The 18251-nt window shown below is 39.7% G+C and overlaps 1 protein-coding gene across 1 annotated transcript in view; it reads right to left on the bottom strand.

Annotated features, from left to right (window-relative positions):
- The window catches only part of NUP98 (nucleoporin 98 and 96 precursor), a 106050-nt gene that overhangs the window by 62368 nt on the left and 25431 nt on the right, over positions 1 to 18251 (bottom strand). Inside the window, exons 5-10 of the mRNA XM_007527507.3 lie at positions 17216 to 17355; positions 15665 to 15772; positions 15339 to 15519; positions 11580 to 11743; positions 9279 to 9416; positions 7741 to 7828 (exon numbers count right to left, since the gene is read on the bottom strand). Coding sequence (XP_007527569.2) covers positions 7741 to 7828; positions 9279 to 9416; positions 11580 to 11743; positions 15339 to 15519; positions 15665 to 15772; positions 17216 to 17355 — 819 coding nt within the window. The remainder of the gene's footprint in view (positions 1 to 7740; positions 7829 to 9278; positions 9417 to 11579; positions 11744 to 15338; positions 15520 to 15664; positions 15773 to 17215; positions 17356 to 18251) is intronic.

The raw sequence follows: 18251 nt of genomic DNA on the forward strand, positions 1-18251 counted from the left end.
ATATAAAAATAAATGAAAAGAAGAGAGGAAGGCGAGGGGAAGAGAAAAGAAATCTACTGAAAGTTGTAGAGTTGCTTGCGCTCTAAGCCTCAAGACTCAGCGTGCTAAAAGTAAGTCGACAAGTAAAGGCACTTTGTAAAGTCATACCTAAAGTTCTTAAAAACAAACAAAAACAAACAAAAAAAAACCCTCAACCGCTTTTAAATTTTGAACCAGTATAAATAGTAATGTGTGGTTCACTCTGTGAGGATTTGTAGCGATAAAAAATTTAATCATATAATAATAATAATCATATAATTGAGCTGATACTAAAAACAGAAAATGATGTCTGAGTAACTTCATAAATTGAACTTTTTTAGTATCAGAAATGAGTTTTTAAAAGCCACCGTCTTTCATACTGAGCCCCATAAAGAGAAAAATCTTACAATTTCCCAAGTCTAACCATAAAAGTATCTACACTGAACTACTATTTCTCTTATTTCTCTTATTTATACAGGTTCAATATTTTCCAATAAGGAGAGAGAAATCAATTGTTGGTTAGCAAATCTTCTTTTACAACAATTTAAAAGTATAATGGGCAACATCACAAAAGAAAAAAACCTGGCAGTGGCACACCCAGTTAAGCACACAAGTTACCTGGGTTTGAGCCTCTGCTCCCCACCTGCATGGGGATGTAATAGGTCAGCAGGTGTTTATCTTTCTCTCTATCTCCTGTTCCCGTCTCAATTTCTCTGTGTCCTATCCAATTAAAAAATAGAATGAAGGAAGGAAGGAAGGAAGGAAGGAAGGAAGGAAGGAAGGAAGGAAGGAAAGAATTGTCACTGGGAATGGTACATTCGTAGTACAGGCACTGAGCCCCAGCGATAAACCTGATGGCAGGGAGAAAAATTAAATAAATATATAAAATAAAAAGTTAAAGACAGTTCATTTAAAACTCCACGGAAGTAATTAACTGTGGTGACACAGTATACCAGTCAGCACAGTGCTGACTTCAGCCTTGCCGAGAGAGCATGCAGTGTTCTGCAGAGGCGCATGGTAGACTGTGGGAGGACCCAGTCTGTGCTGGTGTACAAAGCATTGTGGGGATGAACAGACTTAAAAAGTACAGCCAGCTGGAAGTCCGGTCTCTCTGGAGGCTGCTGCTTCTCCTGGTCAGAAACATCTTGGCGGAGGTGCTCCAGGTATCCACCATGGCTACTTCTGGGAATGGAACATGTGTGACTCTGCTAACCAGGAAACTCTTAAGACTTACCTACAGCCAGAAGCAATCTTATACCTCGGCTGATAATTGTTTATCTCAGGAGACTGAACTTTTGATAACTATTCATAGACTTTATAGACTTAGCGTATTCTTACCCCCTGATAATTGCTTATTTTGTGTATCTAAAAAATATGTCCCATACTTTTGTACTGCCCTTATAAACCTCTCTTTTGCTTTACCTTAAATGAAATCACTCATTTGCAGCACCTAGATAAATGTTTGTCTTTTACGGGATTAGCCCAAAGAAAACCTCTATTGTTTAAACCTGTTCTCAGCTCCCCTCTGTGAATCTGTGAATTGCGCTCTGCTCCCCAAACCCTTTTTAAGTTAAATTACAAGTAACCTAACTCAATCGCAACACTTTTAAATCATGAGTTCATTAAATCTGTTCTTCAGTTGTGCCAAACATGACACACTGCCTACTCAAGCACAACCAGCTTTCTTTATAGAAAATATACTTGAGAAATTCTTTTTCTTTTTGAGTTAAAATTTAACCAGGATCTTCCAATCCCATAAACCACAGAAGACACAGTATTTGTGAACTACCTCAAACCCATGAGGGAAATAAGTCCCCAACTTACACTGTTTATACCACACATTTTCTCTGATTTGTACTGACAAAACATTATCAAAATTAAAATTGCAGACTATTTAATTAACATTCAATTGATTTATGACAAGAGTCAAGACTACATAAAGAGAAAAGAACAGATCCTATAATAAGTAGTACAGGAACACTGGATGGCTAGATGAAAAAGAATGAAGTTGGAACTCTTACACAACACAAAACAATTTACTGACAATGCATTATAGAACTGAATGTGAGATAAGAAACATCTAAAAGAAAATACAGGCAACAAATTCCCAGGTTCAATAAGCCAGAGTTGATCAGTGCTCTGGTTAAAAAAAAAAGGGGGGGGGGGAGGCAGTAGTACAGCGGGTTAAGCACGCATGGCACAAAGCTCAAGGACTGGCGGTAAGGACCCTGGTTTGAGCCCCCGGGTCCCCACCTGCAGGGGTGTCGCTTCACAAGCAGAGAAGCAGGTCTGCAGGTATCTCTCTTTCTCTACCCCTCTCTGTCTTCCCCTCCTCTCTCCATTACTCCCTGTCCTATCTAACAACGACAACATCAATAACAACAACAATAATAACTACAATAATATTTAATAAATATTAAATTTAACTGTTTAAAAATGGGCAATGGTTTAAACACATTTTTTTCAGAGGCAACCTTCAGACGGCCAAAAGGTATATGAAGATGCTGAGCAGAACTAGCCATCAGAGAAAAATCAAAGTGATAATATGATATCAACTGGTAACTCTGAGCCAGCAAATAGCTTACCAAGAAAAGCATACCCCTATCATGTATGAGAAGCTGCGCTCAAACCCTTGGCCACCACACTGAAATGTACCACCATGTAAAGGGGTGCTCCACAACTAGTAAAGCCTTGCTTCTCTCTCTCCCCGAGAGGAAAAAGTTTGCCAGAAGTGCTATAATCATGCAAGCATAAAGCCCCAGCAGTAAGCCTAGTGGCCAAAAAAAATAATCTTTTGTAGGAATGCAAACAGATGTAACTAACTATGGATAACAATACACAGTTTTCTCAAAATATTAAGAACAGAACTATGACAGGATCCAGCAATCCTAGATCTGGATATTCTCTTTAATTTGAAATAAAAAAATATTAGCAAGATATTAGCACTAAACAAGACATGTACACCTATGCTGACAGTATTATTTAAAATAACCAAGATACAATGACAAATGGTAACTAAGAGGACGTGTCCATCTCACAACATACAGATACACTCGATCTTGTTATACACAGTGAACAAAATGTCTATCAGATTAAAAAAGTCAATTAAAAAATGTATGATCGAGTGTAAAAAGCGATTCCTAAACTGCTCCCTCAACCATACAGCACAGAAGATCTGGTGATTCACACTCTAGCTCCATCTTAATATCCAAAGAATATTCAACCTCTTTATTGGTTACTGTCCAATGTTAGCATCCTGTATATAACTTTTTCTCTTAAAACAATACCATTCCATTCATTTAAAGTCAGATAATTTCATATACTCAACCTTAAAACTTGTGTCTGTCAGAAATATTTACTAAGAAACTGAACTAAAAAGTGAAGACTGACCTACACCATCAACAGTAGCTGATAAACCACCAACACACTGAAAGACAACTCCATACAGGATACTGTGACATGAGATAACAGTACTACAAACTTCTGTATACCCTTACTTCATTTCAATATTCTTATGTCATGTTTCCAAATCAGAAGATAATTTTGTGCACAAAATTGAGTTTCCTAAGAAAGCAGGAACATCAAAGAAAACCTTACTGGTATCTATTGGGGTGTCAGAAGTCATGTGTATTTCTGCATAGAAAAACATTTAGGTGGGCCAGGTAGTGACGCACCTGGTTAAGCATACACACCACAGAGTGCAAGGACCTAGGTTCAAGCCCCTGGTTCACACCTGCAAGGGGAAAGTTTCACAAGGTGTGAAGCAGGGCTGGAGATGTCACTCTGTCTGTATCTAATAATAAATAAATAAATTTATTTAAAAGAAAAGCAGTGGGGGAGGGACCTGGAAGGGTTTACATGTTAAAATATAAGTTTCTCTGTCATTGTACAAACAAACAATGTAGAAGGGGTCCGCGTGGTAGTGTGCCCAGTACAGCACACACTGACATGCTCAAGGGTCCGCGTGGTAGTGTGCCCAGTACAGCACACACTGACATGCTCAAGGGCCCGGGTTTGGGCCTCTGCTCTCCACTTGCAGGGGGGAGGGAGGAAAACTTCACAAGATATGAAGCAGGTCTACAAATGTTAAGTTTCTTACTCCCTCTCTAACCCCCAATTTCTCTGTCTCCGGTCAAATAGGGAAAAAAAAAAAAAAAGAATGAAAGAAAAAAGGAAGAATGGTTGCAGGAGCAGCAGATTCATAGTGTTGGCAATGAATCCCAGCAATAACCCTAGCGGCAATAAAAACTAGATAAATAAATTTAAAAAGAAAAAGAAAAAAGAAAAACCAGAAATATATGTCGTAACTTTTCTGGCAACCCAATAGATCCCTCATGGACAATAATGGAGTAAGCTCAATAAGAATGTTTAAAAAAAAAATTGGGGGAGTCGTGTGGTAGCGCAGCAGGTTAAGCGCAGGTGGCGCAAAGCACAAGGACCAGTGTAAGGATCCCCGTTTGAGCCCCTGGCTCCCCACCTGCAGGGGAATTGTTTCACAAGTGGTAAAGCAGGTCTGCAGATGTCTATCTTAGTCTCCCCCTCTCTGTCTTCCCCTCCTCTCTCCCTTATCTACGATGACATCAATAACTACAACAATAAAAAACCAACAAGGAAAACGAAAAATAAAAATAATAAATAAAAAGATTCAGCATTTAAGGTATTATCAGATAAAAATGAGAGCACTTTTTCAATTCACTGAACACTAGTATCAATATATTCAGGCAACAAAAAAATCTCCATATAGTCCAGAAATCTGCAACTCTGAAAAAATAAACATATTTCAAAAATCCAGTCCATTTCATCAAATTTAGTCTACACAAATATTAATCACATAGAAGTAAAAATTCTGAATATAAAGTATGTCATAAAAAACATGAATTTTTAAAGGTTCTTTAAACTGATTCTAAGGGGGTTAAAATTTTCTACATACTGGCATATGGTCCAGGAAGTTGAGAGTAAATAATTAGTAAGTTAACAATACAATCTCAAAAGGCAGTGAAGCAGGTCTGCAGGTGTCTATCTTTCTCTCCCTGTCTTCCCCATCTCTTTCCATTAATCTCTGTCCTATCCAACAACAAAACCATCAATTACAACAATAAAACAAGGGCACAAAAGGGAATAAATAAATAAATTTAAAAAAAAAAAAAAAAAGGGGTCAGGTGGTAGCGCAGTGGGTTAAGCATACCAGACGTGAGGAGCAAGGTTCAAGCCCCTGGCTCCCCACCTTCAGGGGAGTCATTTCACAGGTGGTGAAGCAGGTCTGCAGGTGTCTTTCTCTCCCCGTCTTCCCCTCCTTTCTCTATTTCTCTCTGTCCTGTCCAACAACATCATTATCAATGACAACAATAATAACCACAACAACGATAAAACAAGGGCAGCAAAGGGGAAGAAAAAAATAGCCTCCAGGAGCAGTGGATCCATGCTGAAGGCCCCAAACCCCAGCGATAACCCTGGAGGCCAAAAGAAAATACAATCTCAGAAATAATGGAGAGAAAAAATGACTTACTAAGTCTTATACTCCTGTGCAGTCTAGAAAGCTGTGCAGTGAATGAATTGCTGGGCTATTAAAATAAAATCCCAAGTTCCACCACAACCATCTAAGTATCAGAGTGATACACTGGCAATCTCTTTCTCCCTCTCCTATGAAGGGGTGGGGGGAAGCGTGCATGCACGAGGGAGAGGGAGAGGGAGAGGGAGAGGGAGAGGGAGAGGGAGAGGGAGAGGGAGAGGGAGAGGGAGAGGGAGAGGGAGAGGAGAGGGAGAGAGCGCACAGCTAATCGGGAGATGGTAATTGGGAGATGATAAAGCATTGGAATCTCACGCATAAGGTCCCACGTTCAATCCACAGCAGCACATGTACCAGTGTGATGTCTGGTTCTTTCTCTCTCTCTCTACATGTCTTTCTCATTAATAAAATCTTTAAAGATAGAGAGAGAAAAGTAACAGTCCAGGCCATACAGGAGATAAAAACACTGGACACTCTTGGGGCCAGGTGGTGGCGCACCAGGTTGAGTGCACATGTTGCACTGTACAAGGACCTGTGTTCCAGTCCCTGGCCCCCACCTGCAGGGGGAAAGCTTCACAAGTGTTCTAGAACTCTGGCAAGGTTTCTAGCATTTATTTCACATCTCTATCATTAAAAAGCTGCAGGAACAAAATAGTAATAGGATTAGGTGACAGGATTTTTGTCCAGGCTGGCACCTGCTTGACAAATACAAAGTTACATATTTTCTGCAGTATATTGTCATGTAGTATATGTCTTTCTACATAAAGTTCTGTCTCTTCTGTGGTTCCCTGTCATGTAGAAGATGTCTCTATGTCCTGACTACATAGACAGCTGAGTTTTAGTCCTTCCTATGAATGCATTGCTGAAACCCAAAGCAATTTCTTTTCTTTTTTATTTAAGTATTTTATTTAGCTCTATTTTAATGAGATAGACAGACATTTGCTCAGCTCTGGTTGAAGCTGGACTCTCAGACTCTCAGGCATGAGACTCTTTTGCATAACCATTATCTATCTACCCCAAGCCAATTTCCACACAGTCTTCCATTCCCACAGTAGAGAAGGAAAACAGATCTGCTGTTTCTTTGTCTCAATCCTGCCCAAACAATGTCTCTATTAAAGAGCTCGGTCTTTCCTACACATTTGAATTTTTTTCTTTTTTTTTTCTTTTTTTTAAGATTTTATTAATTTTATGAGAAAGGAGGAGAGAGAAAAAACCAGGCATCACTCTGGCACATGTGCTGCCGGGGATTGAACTCAGGACCTTGTGCTTAGAGTCCAAAGCTTTATCACTGCACTACCTCCCGGACCACCATTATTTTTATTTTTTTATTTATTTATTTTTGAGGAAACAGAACCTCACCCATTCCTCATTTCACAGCTCCAGAGAGAATGCTTTTTTTTTCCCCAGATATGTAAATTGAAAGCCACAGAAATTAAAAAATAAACAAGAAAGCCACAGAAAGGGAGAAAGAGAGGGAGAGACAACATAATACTGATTTTCTATCTCTGCTGCATCCCTCCAAGTCATGGTCATAGAACCCCCATACTGCCAGAGTGTAGACCTGGGACTTCAAGGTATTTGCTATATCCCAGTCACTAAGGCTCTTTATTGCCAATCTTTGAGTTATTTTCCACACTTTTTCTTCTTATACAGCTAGGCAAGTACTGAATAATGCCCTAGATTGGAAAGGCCTCAACTTTAGATAAGAATCATCAAATCTCAAAGACAACAAAATTGTAAATCAAATGTCACCTATGCACAAATTTCCAAGTTTAAGGCCTGATCTAACATTATGTTATCACAATCAAAAGTACTTCATTTATGGTCTCTTTAATCATTGCTGAGAAAATCCAGTAAAAATGATGCTTCCTTTTAACCCATCTGCATTAGAGAAACAACTTTCTGCAAAGTAACTAGCACATATGTTGAATGGCCCATTTTATCCAAAGCAAAAAGTCAAGAGAAAATGAGTAAAGAAAGTCAATTTAAATATCTTCTAAGTATCAGACCATGTTCATGATTTTAAACTTTTCCGTCTGGAACCCCACATCAAGTCACAGCTTACCTGAGAAATTTTAAATATTCTCAAATCTATGGATCAGGAGAATGATGTGTGGTATAGTCAGTGTAACTTTAAGAGAGTCAAGCCTGCTTTTTATATGTACCAAAATTAGAAGTGTTTGTATTGGTTCCTAAAGTCAGGGTTGGTTTGTTACCAAAGAGCCCGCCACTGGTTGTGCCAAATGAAGGAGCACTGGTCGTGCTGGTTCCAAATGAAGTAAGCTTGTTATTGGCAAACAGGGTCTAAAAAGAACAGAATACAGGAGAATTTAAAGTGATGTAAAGATACACTTCAAACAGTAAACAGTTACCTTAGGTATACTAGATTTGGTGTGGTGCAAGAGAGAGAAGTCATGACATCTATGAAAAAAGATAGACAGGTAGGGTTGGAGAAACAGCATATGATTATACAAAAGATTTTCAAGCCTGAGACAAACCCCAGCACCACCACAAGCCAAAGATGAGCAGTGCTTTGGTCTCTTTCTCTCAATTAACCATAAGTGAGAGTTGAACAATGCTCTGGTAAAAAATAAAATTGGGGGCAGGGAGACAGCATAATGGTTATGCAAACAGATTCTCATGCCTGAGGCTCTTAAGTCCCAGGTTCAATTCCCCACACCACTATAAGCCAGAGCTGAGCAGTGCTCTCGTATTTCTCTGTGTGTGTCTCTCTGTACCTCTCTCAAAAATAAAATTTTTTAAAAAGTTTAAAAAAATAAAATTGAGGGTGGGGCATTCTGGGCAGTAACACAGTGGGTTAAGAGCACATGATGCATAGTGCAAGGAACAGTTTAAGGATCCAGGTTTGAATTCCCAGCTCACCACCTGCAGGGGGATTGCTATGCAGGCAATGAAGCAGGTCTGCATGTATCTTTTCTGTCTTCCACGATGCAGGAGTCTTTATTTATAAATCAAATACTTCCATAATTGTAATACAGGGGTGTGTAACTGACTCTGAGTGCATGCTGTGTCATTTTCAGTCTTGATCAACATTTTAATGAATATATTTGAAAAAAAAAACCATGATAAGAATAAAGCCATGGAAGCTGAAGCATCAAGTGGCAAGGGAAGATTTTTTTTTTTTTAATTTACCTTCCCTTTTGTTGACCTTGTTGTTGTTGTAGTTATTATTATTGTTGTTGTTGATGATGTTGTCATTAGAAAGGACAGAGTAATGGAGAGAGGAGGGGAAGACAGAGAGGGGGAGAGAATTATAAGACACCTGAAGACCTATTTCACCACCTGTGAAGCGACTCCCCTGCAGGTGGGGAGCCGGGGGCTCAAACCAGGATCCTTATGGCGGTTTTTGCACTTTGCGCCACCTGCACTTAACCCGCTGTGCTACCACCCGACTCCCAGAAGACTTTTTTTTTTTTTATTGCCACTAGGGCTGTCACTGGGGGTGGTGATGGCACTATAAATCCACTGCTGTTGGGGCCATTTTTCCTTTTTTTTTTCTTTTCTACTTTTACTTTATACGATAGAACAGAGAAAAACTGAGATGGGAGGGAGGGAGAGAGAAAGAGACAGCTGCAGACCTGCTTTCAACACTGGTGAAGCATGCCCCCTGCAGATGGAGAGAAGGGGCTCAAGCCCAGGTCCTCATGGTACACTCAGCCGGGTACACCACTGCCCAGCCCAGACAACTGTTTACTATTGCTTCAACAAATTATAACCAACTGTAAAAACCTACCGAACTGACAGCACCAAATGCAGCATTGGTTGGCCCAAAGAGGCCTGTTCCTGTTCCAAATGCTGTCCCGCTGCTGGTGTTTGTAGATGTCCCAAAGAGACCTCCCGGCTGTGACGCTTGTGTTACTCCAAATAAACCCTACAAAAAGTTAATCAAGGTTAAAAGATATTCTATAAGTAGGTTTTTTTTTATGATTTAGGTCTGTGACAAGTATTATGCTAATTACTTTACATAGGCCATTTCTCTACTTCTCACTAACACCGAAAAGCATGACCAGACTCCAATAAAATAAAATTCAGTTTAAAAAAAAAAGCACTCACGAGATTTCACAACTACTGAAAAGAACTAGAATCACACCAAGGGAACTCAGAAGGCTTTGCTGTTGTGCTCTGTAAGATACCACAGTCACAACACACACACACAAAAAAGTGTGACAAGGTGATTCATTTTCAAAGAATCATGCCAAACAGGTTTATAATGAAATACATGTTTAATCATCTAACTAAAATATTCCAACTGATCTGGAGGCATGATTGTGGTGTTAAAAAGTATTCACAAGGAGCTGGGCGGTAGTGCAGTGGGTTAAGCGCAAAGGACCAGCATAAGGACACCGGTTCGAGCCCCCAGCTCCCCACCTGCAGGGGAGTTGCTTCACAAGCAATGAAGCAGGTCTGCAGGTGTCTTTCTCTCCCCTCTGTGTCTTCCCCTCCTCTCTCCGTTATTCTCTGTCCTACCTAACAATGAGGACATCAACAACAACAGCAATAATAACTACAGTAACAATAAAAAAGGGCAACAAAAGGGAAAATAAATATAAAAAAAAGTATTCACAATTCAAGTGGAGTGACTATTCTCATTTCAAATAAGCAGAGTTTACACAATGCTTAAGATATTTCATTCATGTGTTAGTCAACAAAAGGTAAATGAACTGTTCAGTGAAGTATCTTTTAAGTTGTTAAAGCATAATTCGCATACCATAAAATGTATTCATCTGGGAGACAGTTGGTGGCACACCTGGTTAAGCACAAATATTACTATGTGCAAGGGCTGGGGTTCAAACCCCCCCCCCTTCCCACATGCAGGGGCAGACTTCACAAGTGGTGAAACAGGTCTGCAGGTGTCTGTCACTTTTCCTCCCCTCTCAAAAACAAACAAACAAACAAATAAATAAATGATCTGGGTCTCTTCCCTGATGCTGTAAAAGATTCTCTGGATCTCTTTCCCTTGTTCTCCTCCCATTAGCTTTTTTTTTTTTTTTTTTTTTTTTTAGGAAACAAGCTGATAAGATTATTCTGAAATACAGCCAGTTAATTTAGAAGTACTTTCTTCAGGGTCAGGTGGCAAAGCACCTAGCTAAGCACCCATATTACAAATGCACAGGACCCGAGTTCAAGCCCCTCCCTGCTCCCCACCTGCAGGGGGAAGCTTCCTAAGTGGTGAGGCAGAGTTACAAGTGTTTCTCTTTGTGTCTCACTCTACCTGTCCCTTCCCCCTCAATTTCTGTCTTTATCCAACAAACATATTTATTTTTTAAAAAGAACTTTCTTCTACTTTCTTACTTCTACCCTTTAACAGCTATTAAGTGTCAAAATCCGCTAGGAAAGGACAATGACCCACTCAATGGCCCATCAATGATTATAAAGGCTGAACTAGAATCAAGGATTTCAATTTTCAAAGACTTTTGCTTTCTTCCATTCATTACACACTATCATTTTTTAAAAATATTTATTTCCTTTTTGTTGCCGTTTTTTTTTTTTTTTTTTTTGGTTGTTGTACTTATTGTTGTTGAATAGGTCAGAGAGAAATGGAGAGAGGATGGGAAGACAGAGAGGGAGAGAAAGACACCTACAGACCTGCTTCACCGCCTGTGAAGCGACTCTCCTGCAGTTGGGGAGCCAGGGGCTCGAACCAGGATCCTTACGCCAGTCCTTGTGCTTTGTGCCACATGCACTTAACCTGCTGCGTTACCACCAATTTTAAGAATATAGTAGGGGGGCCAAGAGGTGGCACACCTAGTTAAGTACACACATTACAGTGCACAAGGATCTGGGTTCAAGCCCCTGGCCCCCACCTGCAGGGTGAGAGCTTCACAAGTGGTGAAGGAAGGCTGCAGATGTCTCTGTCTCTCCTTCTCTGTCTCCCTCATCCTCAATTTCTCTCTGACTCTATCTAGTAATAAATAAAGGGATTACATTTTTTAAAAAAGAATACAGTAGGAGTAAATCTTATTTTGCATCGTGAGAAGGCTCCTTACTTATCTCGACAAATAAGAACTAGAGTTAAGTAAGGGTAGATCCTTACCATGGAATTGGTGCTTGGCTGCCCTAGAGTACCGGTATTACCAAATGAAAAGCTGGTGTTCTGAGTAGTTGTGGTCTGTCCAAATGGTTTGCTGAAGAGGCTTGATGTCTGCTGATTTGGCTGGCCAAACAGATTACCTGGATTTGTCCCAAATCCAGAGGTACCTTTCAAGAAAAAGAGATAAAGGAAAAATAAGTGGGGCCAGGGTGGGGAACCCTACACAATCTAGTAATTTTAACGATTTGATATTGACTGCATATGTAACCTAATCCTATATTCACTGAGTACTCAAACTGGATAATGGTTTACAATATATTTCCCCAATATCCCCATCACTAAGTCTGTGTCACATCCCTACACCATAACCAGTTTCTCCCACAACCTTAGATACAAGTTGACTTTTTTCTTCCACTTTCATGTGTTCAATTCTCTATATTCCACATACGAGGAAAACCACTCTGTAGTTGTTCTCCACCTCCTTATTTGATGCACTGAGAATAATCTTCTCCAATGTCATCCACTTTATCCCAGAGGATTCAATCTCATCTTTTTCACTGCGGAATAACTGTTGAGTATATGCTCCATACTTTTTTTATCTAGTCATCTTTCTGCTAATCTTTTCTGTTGCTGTTGTTTGTCTTTTATTTTTTAAAGAATTTATTTGTTGTGGTCAGGGAGATGGCACAGTGGGTAAAGCATTAGACTCTCAAGGATGAGGTCCTGATTTCAATTCCCTAGCAGCACATGTACCAGGGTGATACATAGTTCTTTCTCTCTCCTCTTATCTTCCTAATAAATTATTTGTTTTTTTTACCAGAGCACTACTCAGCTCTGGCTTGGGGGGGGGGGTTTTTGAACCTAGGACTTTGGTGCCATAGGCATATGAGTCTCTTTGGAGAACCATTATGCTATCCTCCCCCCACCCAGTCATCTTTCTACAGGCATTTTGGTTGTTTGCAAGTTTTTGCTATTGTGAACAAAACCACTATGAATATGGAGGTGCATATATCTCTTTGAATCAATGTTATTGTATCTTTTGGGTAAATGCCTAGGAGAGGAATTGCTGGATCATAAGGCATTTCCATTTGTATTTGTCTAAGGATTCTCCACACTGTTCATAATGGCTGCACCAATCTGCACTCCCACCAGCAGTGTAGTCGAGTCCCTCTCTCTCCACATCTTCTCCAACACCCATCTTCTCGTTTTATTCATAAAGCCTATTCTCACAGGTGTGAGGTGGTTTTCATTTGCATTTCTCAAATGACTGGAGCATTTCCACAGAGGTCTGTGGGCCCATGTGTATCTATCTCTTTATTAGAGAACTGTTCATTTATAAATCTTCTGCACACTTTTTATTGGGTTGTTCTTTTTCTTTTTGGTGAGCTGTTTGAGTTCTTTATAGATGTTTGATATCAACCGCCTGTCTGAAGTGTAGGCACAGAGACAATTTGCTATTGATTACATATCTAAAATCATCCCATATTCATTCAGCACTCACACTGGTTAATAGTAAAGTTTTCCTTCATTTTTCGTGTAACTCCAGAAATGTGGTTCAGATTTTAATTCCTACAATACTCATATTCCAAGAATCTTTCTGGGATGAATGATTTTTATTTTAACCTTGTTGTACTAAGTTTTGTTTGAGAAGAATGTATCTGATATAGAATGTCAAAGAATAATACCTAATAACATGTGCTCTGGGATGCGGATGATAGGATGGACACTAAACTGCAGGCAGATTTACAGAGACCAGGGGCGGAGGTGGTATGGGGCAGGGCTTTAGGCATGCACGCATGAGGTGGCAAGTTCAGACCCTAGCGTCATATAAGCCAGAGTGCTATCCTGACCTCCAATTCATGAAATCTTTTGAGTATTAATTACTACTTATTTGTGTTAAGTATATATACATCTCTAGAAGGATACAAAAAAAAAAAAAAAGCTAACTTCTGCTTGTTTCTAGAGACAAGGTGTTGGCTGAGGTAGGAAAAGAAGATATTTTAGTTACACACACACACACACACATTTTAATTTCATGGAACTGATACCACATATAAATATATTCAATACTGGGTATATTAAATTTGCAAAAGCGCATTTTTTTTAAGGGTAAGAGAGAGATATCTGCAGTCCTACTCCACTACTCATGAAGCTTTCCCCCTGCAGGTGGGGGTCAGAGGCTTCACCCTGTGAACTGAATGTGAGGGCTGAACTGGGTGAGCCACCACCTGGCCCCACAAAAGGAAAAATTTTTTAAAGATTTACTTTCCTACTTATGAGAGATAAGCTGCGCATCATTCTGAATGCAGGGAATAGAGCTCAGGTTCTTGTGCCTGAGTCCAACATTCTGCCTACTGAACTGCCTTCCAGGCTGAGGAAAAACTGAATTTTGTAAAATAACTAGTCTTTTTTTTTTTTTTTTTTTTTTGCCTCTAGGCTTATTGCTGGGGCTCGGTGCCTGCACCACAAATCCACTGCTCCTAGAGGTCATTTTTTCCCTTTTGTTGCCCTGGTTGTTTTATCATTGTTGTGGTTATTATTATCGCTGTTATTTATGCTGTTGTTTTTTTGGATAGGACAGAGAGAAATGGAGAGAGGAGGGGAAGACAGAGGAGAGAAAGATAGACACTGCAGACCTGCTTTATTGCCTATGAAGTGACTCCCCTGCAGGTGGGAAGCCGGGGGCTCAAACCGGGATCCTTATGCCAGTCCTTGCGCTTTGAACCACATGCGCTTAACCCGCTGCCCTACCGCCCAACCCCCAAAATAGCTATTCTAACCATCTGTGTATTTCCAAATCAAATAATTCCACTTTTCAATATTCATATTCGGTCGAATATCTGGCATTTTTACTACTCTATAGCACTAATACATGAGCCATCATTCTCTCTCATGTGGACAAGGCTCTGTGACTTGTTTCTTTCCTTCGGTGTCTTTACTATCGATTTTCACAATAATCCTTTACTAGTAATCAGGACGTCTCTTTCTAAACCCTAAGTGGCTCTCCAACTAAAACTTCTCATCTTGGGCCTGGGAGACAGCACATGGAATGAGCAAGGTAGCAGGTTTAATTCAACAACAGCCAGTGCTATGCAGTACTCTCGTCTCTAAAATAAAAGTAAAATATTGACTTCTTCCCCTATACCGTACAGTTCCTAACTGCCACAGTACTTCACCTTGCCCTTTCCTCTTTGCAAAAACCAAGAGGTGTTTTTTTTAGCTCTGGAAGTAGATAAATGTGGTGCCGACTCAATCCCCAGCATCACAAAGCCAGAAAGATGCTCTGGTTTTCTCTCTCATTAATAAATGATCTTTAAAAATTAGAGAGATTTTAGATTTATAATCTTAAGATGTTCTTCTCCCAGAAAACCATACATCTTTATCCATCTCTCAACCCTTTTTTTTAAATTTAAAGTTTTTTTTTCCCCCCTTTTGTTGTCCTTGCTGTTTTTCATTATTGTGGTTATTGATGTCGTTGTTGTTAGATAGGACAGAGAGAAATGGGGAATGGAGGGGAAGACAGAGAAGGAAGGGAAAGATAGACACCTGCAGACCTGCTTCCCAACTTGTGAAGCGACTCCCCTGCAGGTGGGGAGCCGGGGGCTTGAAACAGGATCCTTTCGCCGCTGCGCTACTGCCTGACTCTTGAACCTTTTTTTTTTTTGCTGCTCAAATGTCATCTAATAAAGTGTCACATGGATCATACAAAGACGTGTTTGCCAGTCCCCCCAAATAAGGCCTAGACTGATGTCAAGTACTTACTAGTTCCAAACGCTGTTTTATTCTGACCATACGCAAAGCCCGAATTTGTAGTTGAAGAGCTAAAGAGTCCTGTGGCACTGGAGGTGGCTGGAGAAGACCCAAACAGGCCAGGTGTGGTGCCCGCCCCCACCTGATTCTGTGGGCCTTTCCGGTTCGCTTGATAGTCTTCTAAACGAAGTTCCTAAAAACAAGAAAATCGTGTGTCTGATATTACTATATATCCAAAAACAGTTATTTAAAGTACTTAGGTTCTATATTCACATAGAAAGCTGTTTTCCAATAGAATACAAAGAACAGACTGATGTTCTGTATTGCAGTTTACTAACCTCTAGTGACTTGCTTTCATATTCTTTCATAGCAGTAATACACTGGTGCTTGGTACTTATGTTAGTGCTAACTCCAGCTTTAACCATAGTATCTGTACCAGTTGGAGGCTGCAAAGAAAGATAAAAAGACAAATTCAAAAGTCTGAAGCAAATCTGTAAGTCCAAGTTCACTTACACAGACACAATTTTTCAGCCACCTAGAGGGGTGGATTCACTGTACTGGCCCCCAAACCTTAGTGGAAAATCTGATAGGAAAAAAAAATCTATTATTATCAGTTTTCTTGATTAAATAACTAAGACAATAAACAATATCCTTAACTATCAGCCCCCTTGTAGGCAAGGAAGAGGGGGAAATCAAGCCCAGGTCTTTTGCATGGTAATATTCGCACTTCAGTGTGCACTGCCACCCTGATCCCTAAGGATTAAAAATTTAGCATAATGGTCCCAGCCCTGCCTAAGAAAATACTTCATTTTCTGGAATAACTTTTATTGGGGTGGAACTGGGGCCTGTTCATGTGTAATTTCACTGCTTCAGGCCACTTTCTCATTCAAAGAGGGACAGCACAGTACTGAAGTTTATTATGTAGAACATTATCTCGCCTGAGGTGTCAGGGCTCAAACATGGGTCAAGCACATGGAATGTAGACAGCTTGCCCAGTGAGTTATCACTCCAGGTCTCTAGAATTAGTTTTGCCAAGCCTTATTCTAGCCAGAAAGTTCTGCTAGCAAAATTACCTACATATCCTAAGTATTTTCCAATTAATCACAAATGGTATTACAAGTAGTTCTATAAAAAAAAAATCCTCTACTCTCAAACTTTTCCCCCTCTTCGTTACCAATGTTATCTTTGGAACTTCATGCCTACACAACTCCACCACTCAGTATAATTATTTTCTTTAATGGGGTGACAAGGAGAAGGTGGAGATATACCACAGATCTGTGCAACACTTAAAAAGTATCCACTGTGAAGGTGCTCCTATGTGTTGGCCAGAGACAAGAACCCAACTCCCTGCATATAGTGAAATATGCATTCTTTCAGGTTACCTAGCTCCCAACTCCTTCAAATACATGTATTTTATTTTCATTTAAAAAAACACATATATGTCTATGGTGTACCTTCTTCATGTCTTCACTTCTGTAACAAATGGTAGGTCAAATAACTAGATATAAATACAGTAAATATATATATATATACTTCTAGTACAATTAACCTAAATACAAATTTGATTGGGTTGTGCATATTTTCTTTTTTAAAAAAAATGTATTTATTCCTTTCTGTTGCCCTTGTGCTTTACCCGCTGTGCTACCACCCGACTCCCTGGATTGTGCATATTATATATATATATATATATATATATATATATATATATATATATATTTCAAGACTTTTCCCGTGAATAGAACTATTCACAGATTGTGTTACCATATTTTTCAGGAAGTTTTGAGACCAAGCTGTAAGTAATTGAAAAAAGGGAAATTCTGTGATTCAGCCTACAAAGAAGTAACACAAATGAGAAACACATTCCATAAAGATTAGATGAAAAAACTTACATTAAATTTAATAGTTGTCCCAGTAGGAGCAGCTGTAAAACTACTTGGCCCAAAGAGGGAACCAGATGTGCTACCAAAAGGGTTGGAAGTGGTATTTGTAGTTCCAAAGAGTCCCCCACTGCTAGTACTTGTTCCAAAATCTGCAATTCAGAAAGAAAAATGAGATGGCAACAATGAAGAGTGTAAGAATCTATAAATATCTTAGAACTGATCTGTGGTACTAAAGCATGTATTTTTTATTCTCAAATCCCCTATCATTCATATGAACAGAAGCAAAATTCTAGGCTCACAATTTTTAAATCAAATAAAATCTGAATCCTTTAGTTAGTTAAGTGTCTGTAAACAAACAGCAGTTTCCTTCATCAAAAAATGTTATCTCCCCACTAGGGAAAGAGAGAGGCAGACTGGGAGTATGGATCAACCTGTCAACGCCCATGCTCAGCGGGGAAGCAGTTACAGAAGCCAGACCTTCCACCTTCTGTACCCCATAGTGACCCTGGGTCCATGCTCCCAGAGAGAGAAAGAACTGGAAAGCTATCAGGGGAGGGGATGGGATATGGAGCTCCTGTGGCGAGAAATGTGTGGAACTGTACCCATCTTATCCTCTGGTCTTATCAGTGTTTCCATTTTAAATAAAAATTGAAAAAAAAATTATATCTCCAATAGCCAACAAGGTAGTTAGTTCAGCGACTAGAGTGCAAGACTTGTAAGCATGAGGCTCTGGGTTTGATCCTTCATACCACACATGGTGAAGTTGAGTTCTGGTCTTTCCATCTTACTCCAATCATAAATAACCCTCTAAATATAAATAATTTCTTTCAACCCACAATGAATGACCCTGGGTCCATACTCGCAGAGGGATAGAGAGTGGGAAAGCTATCAGGGGAGGGGATTGGATATGGAGATCGGGTGGTGGGAATTGTGTGGAGTTGTACCCCTCTTATCCTACAGTTTTGTTAATGTCTCCTTTCTTAAAAAAATTTAAAAAATTACTTTCATCTGTATATGCGTGTGTGTGTGTGTGTGTGTGTGTGTG

Source organism: Erinaceus europaeus, chromosome 17 (genome assembly GCF_950295315.1).
Source record: "Erinaceus europaeus chromosome 17, mEriEur2.1, whole genome shotgun sequence".
NCBI classification, from domain to species: domain Eukaryota; kingdom Metazoa; phylum Chordata; class Mammalia; order Eulipotyphla; family Erinaceidae; genus Erinaceus; species Erinaceus europaeus.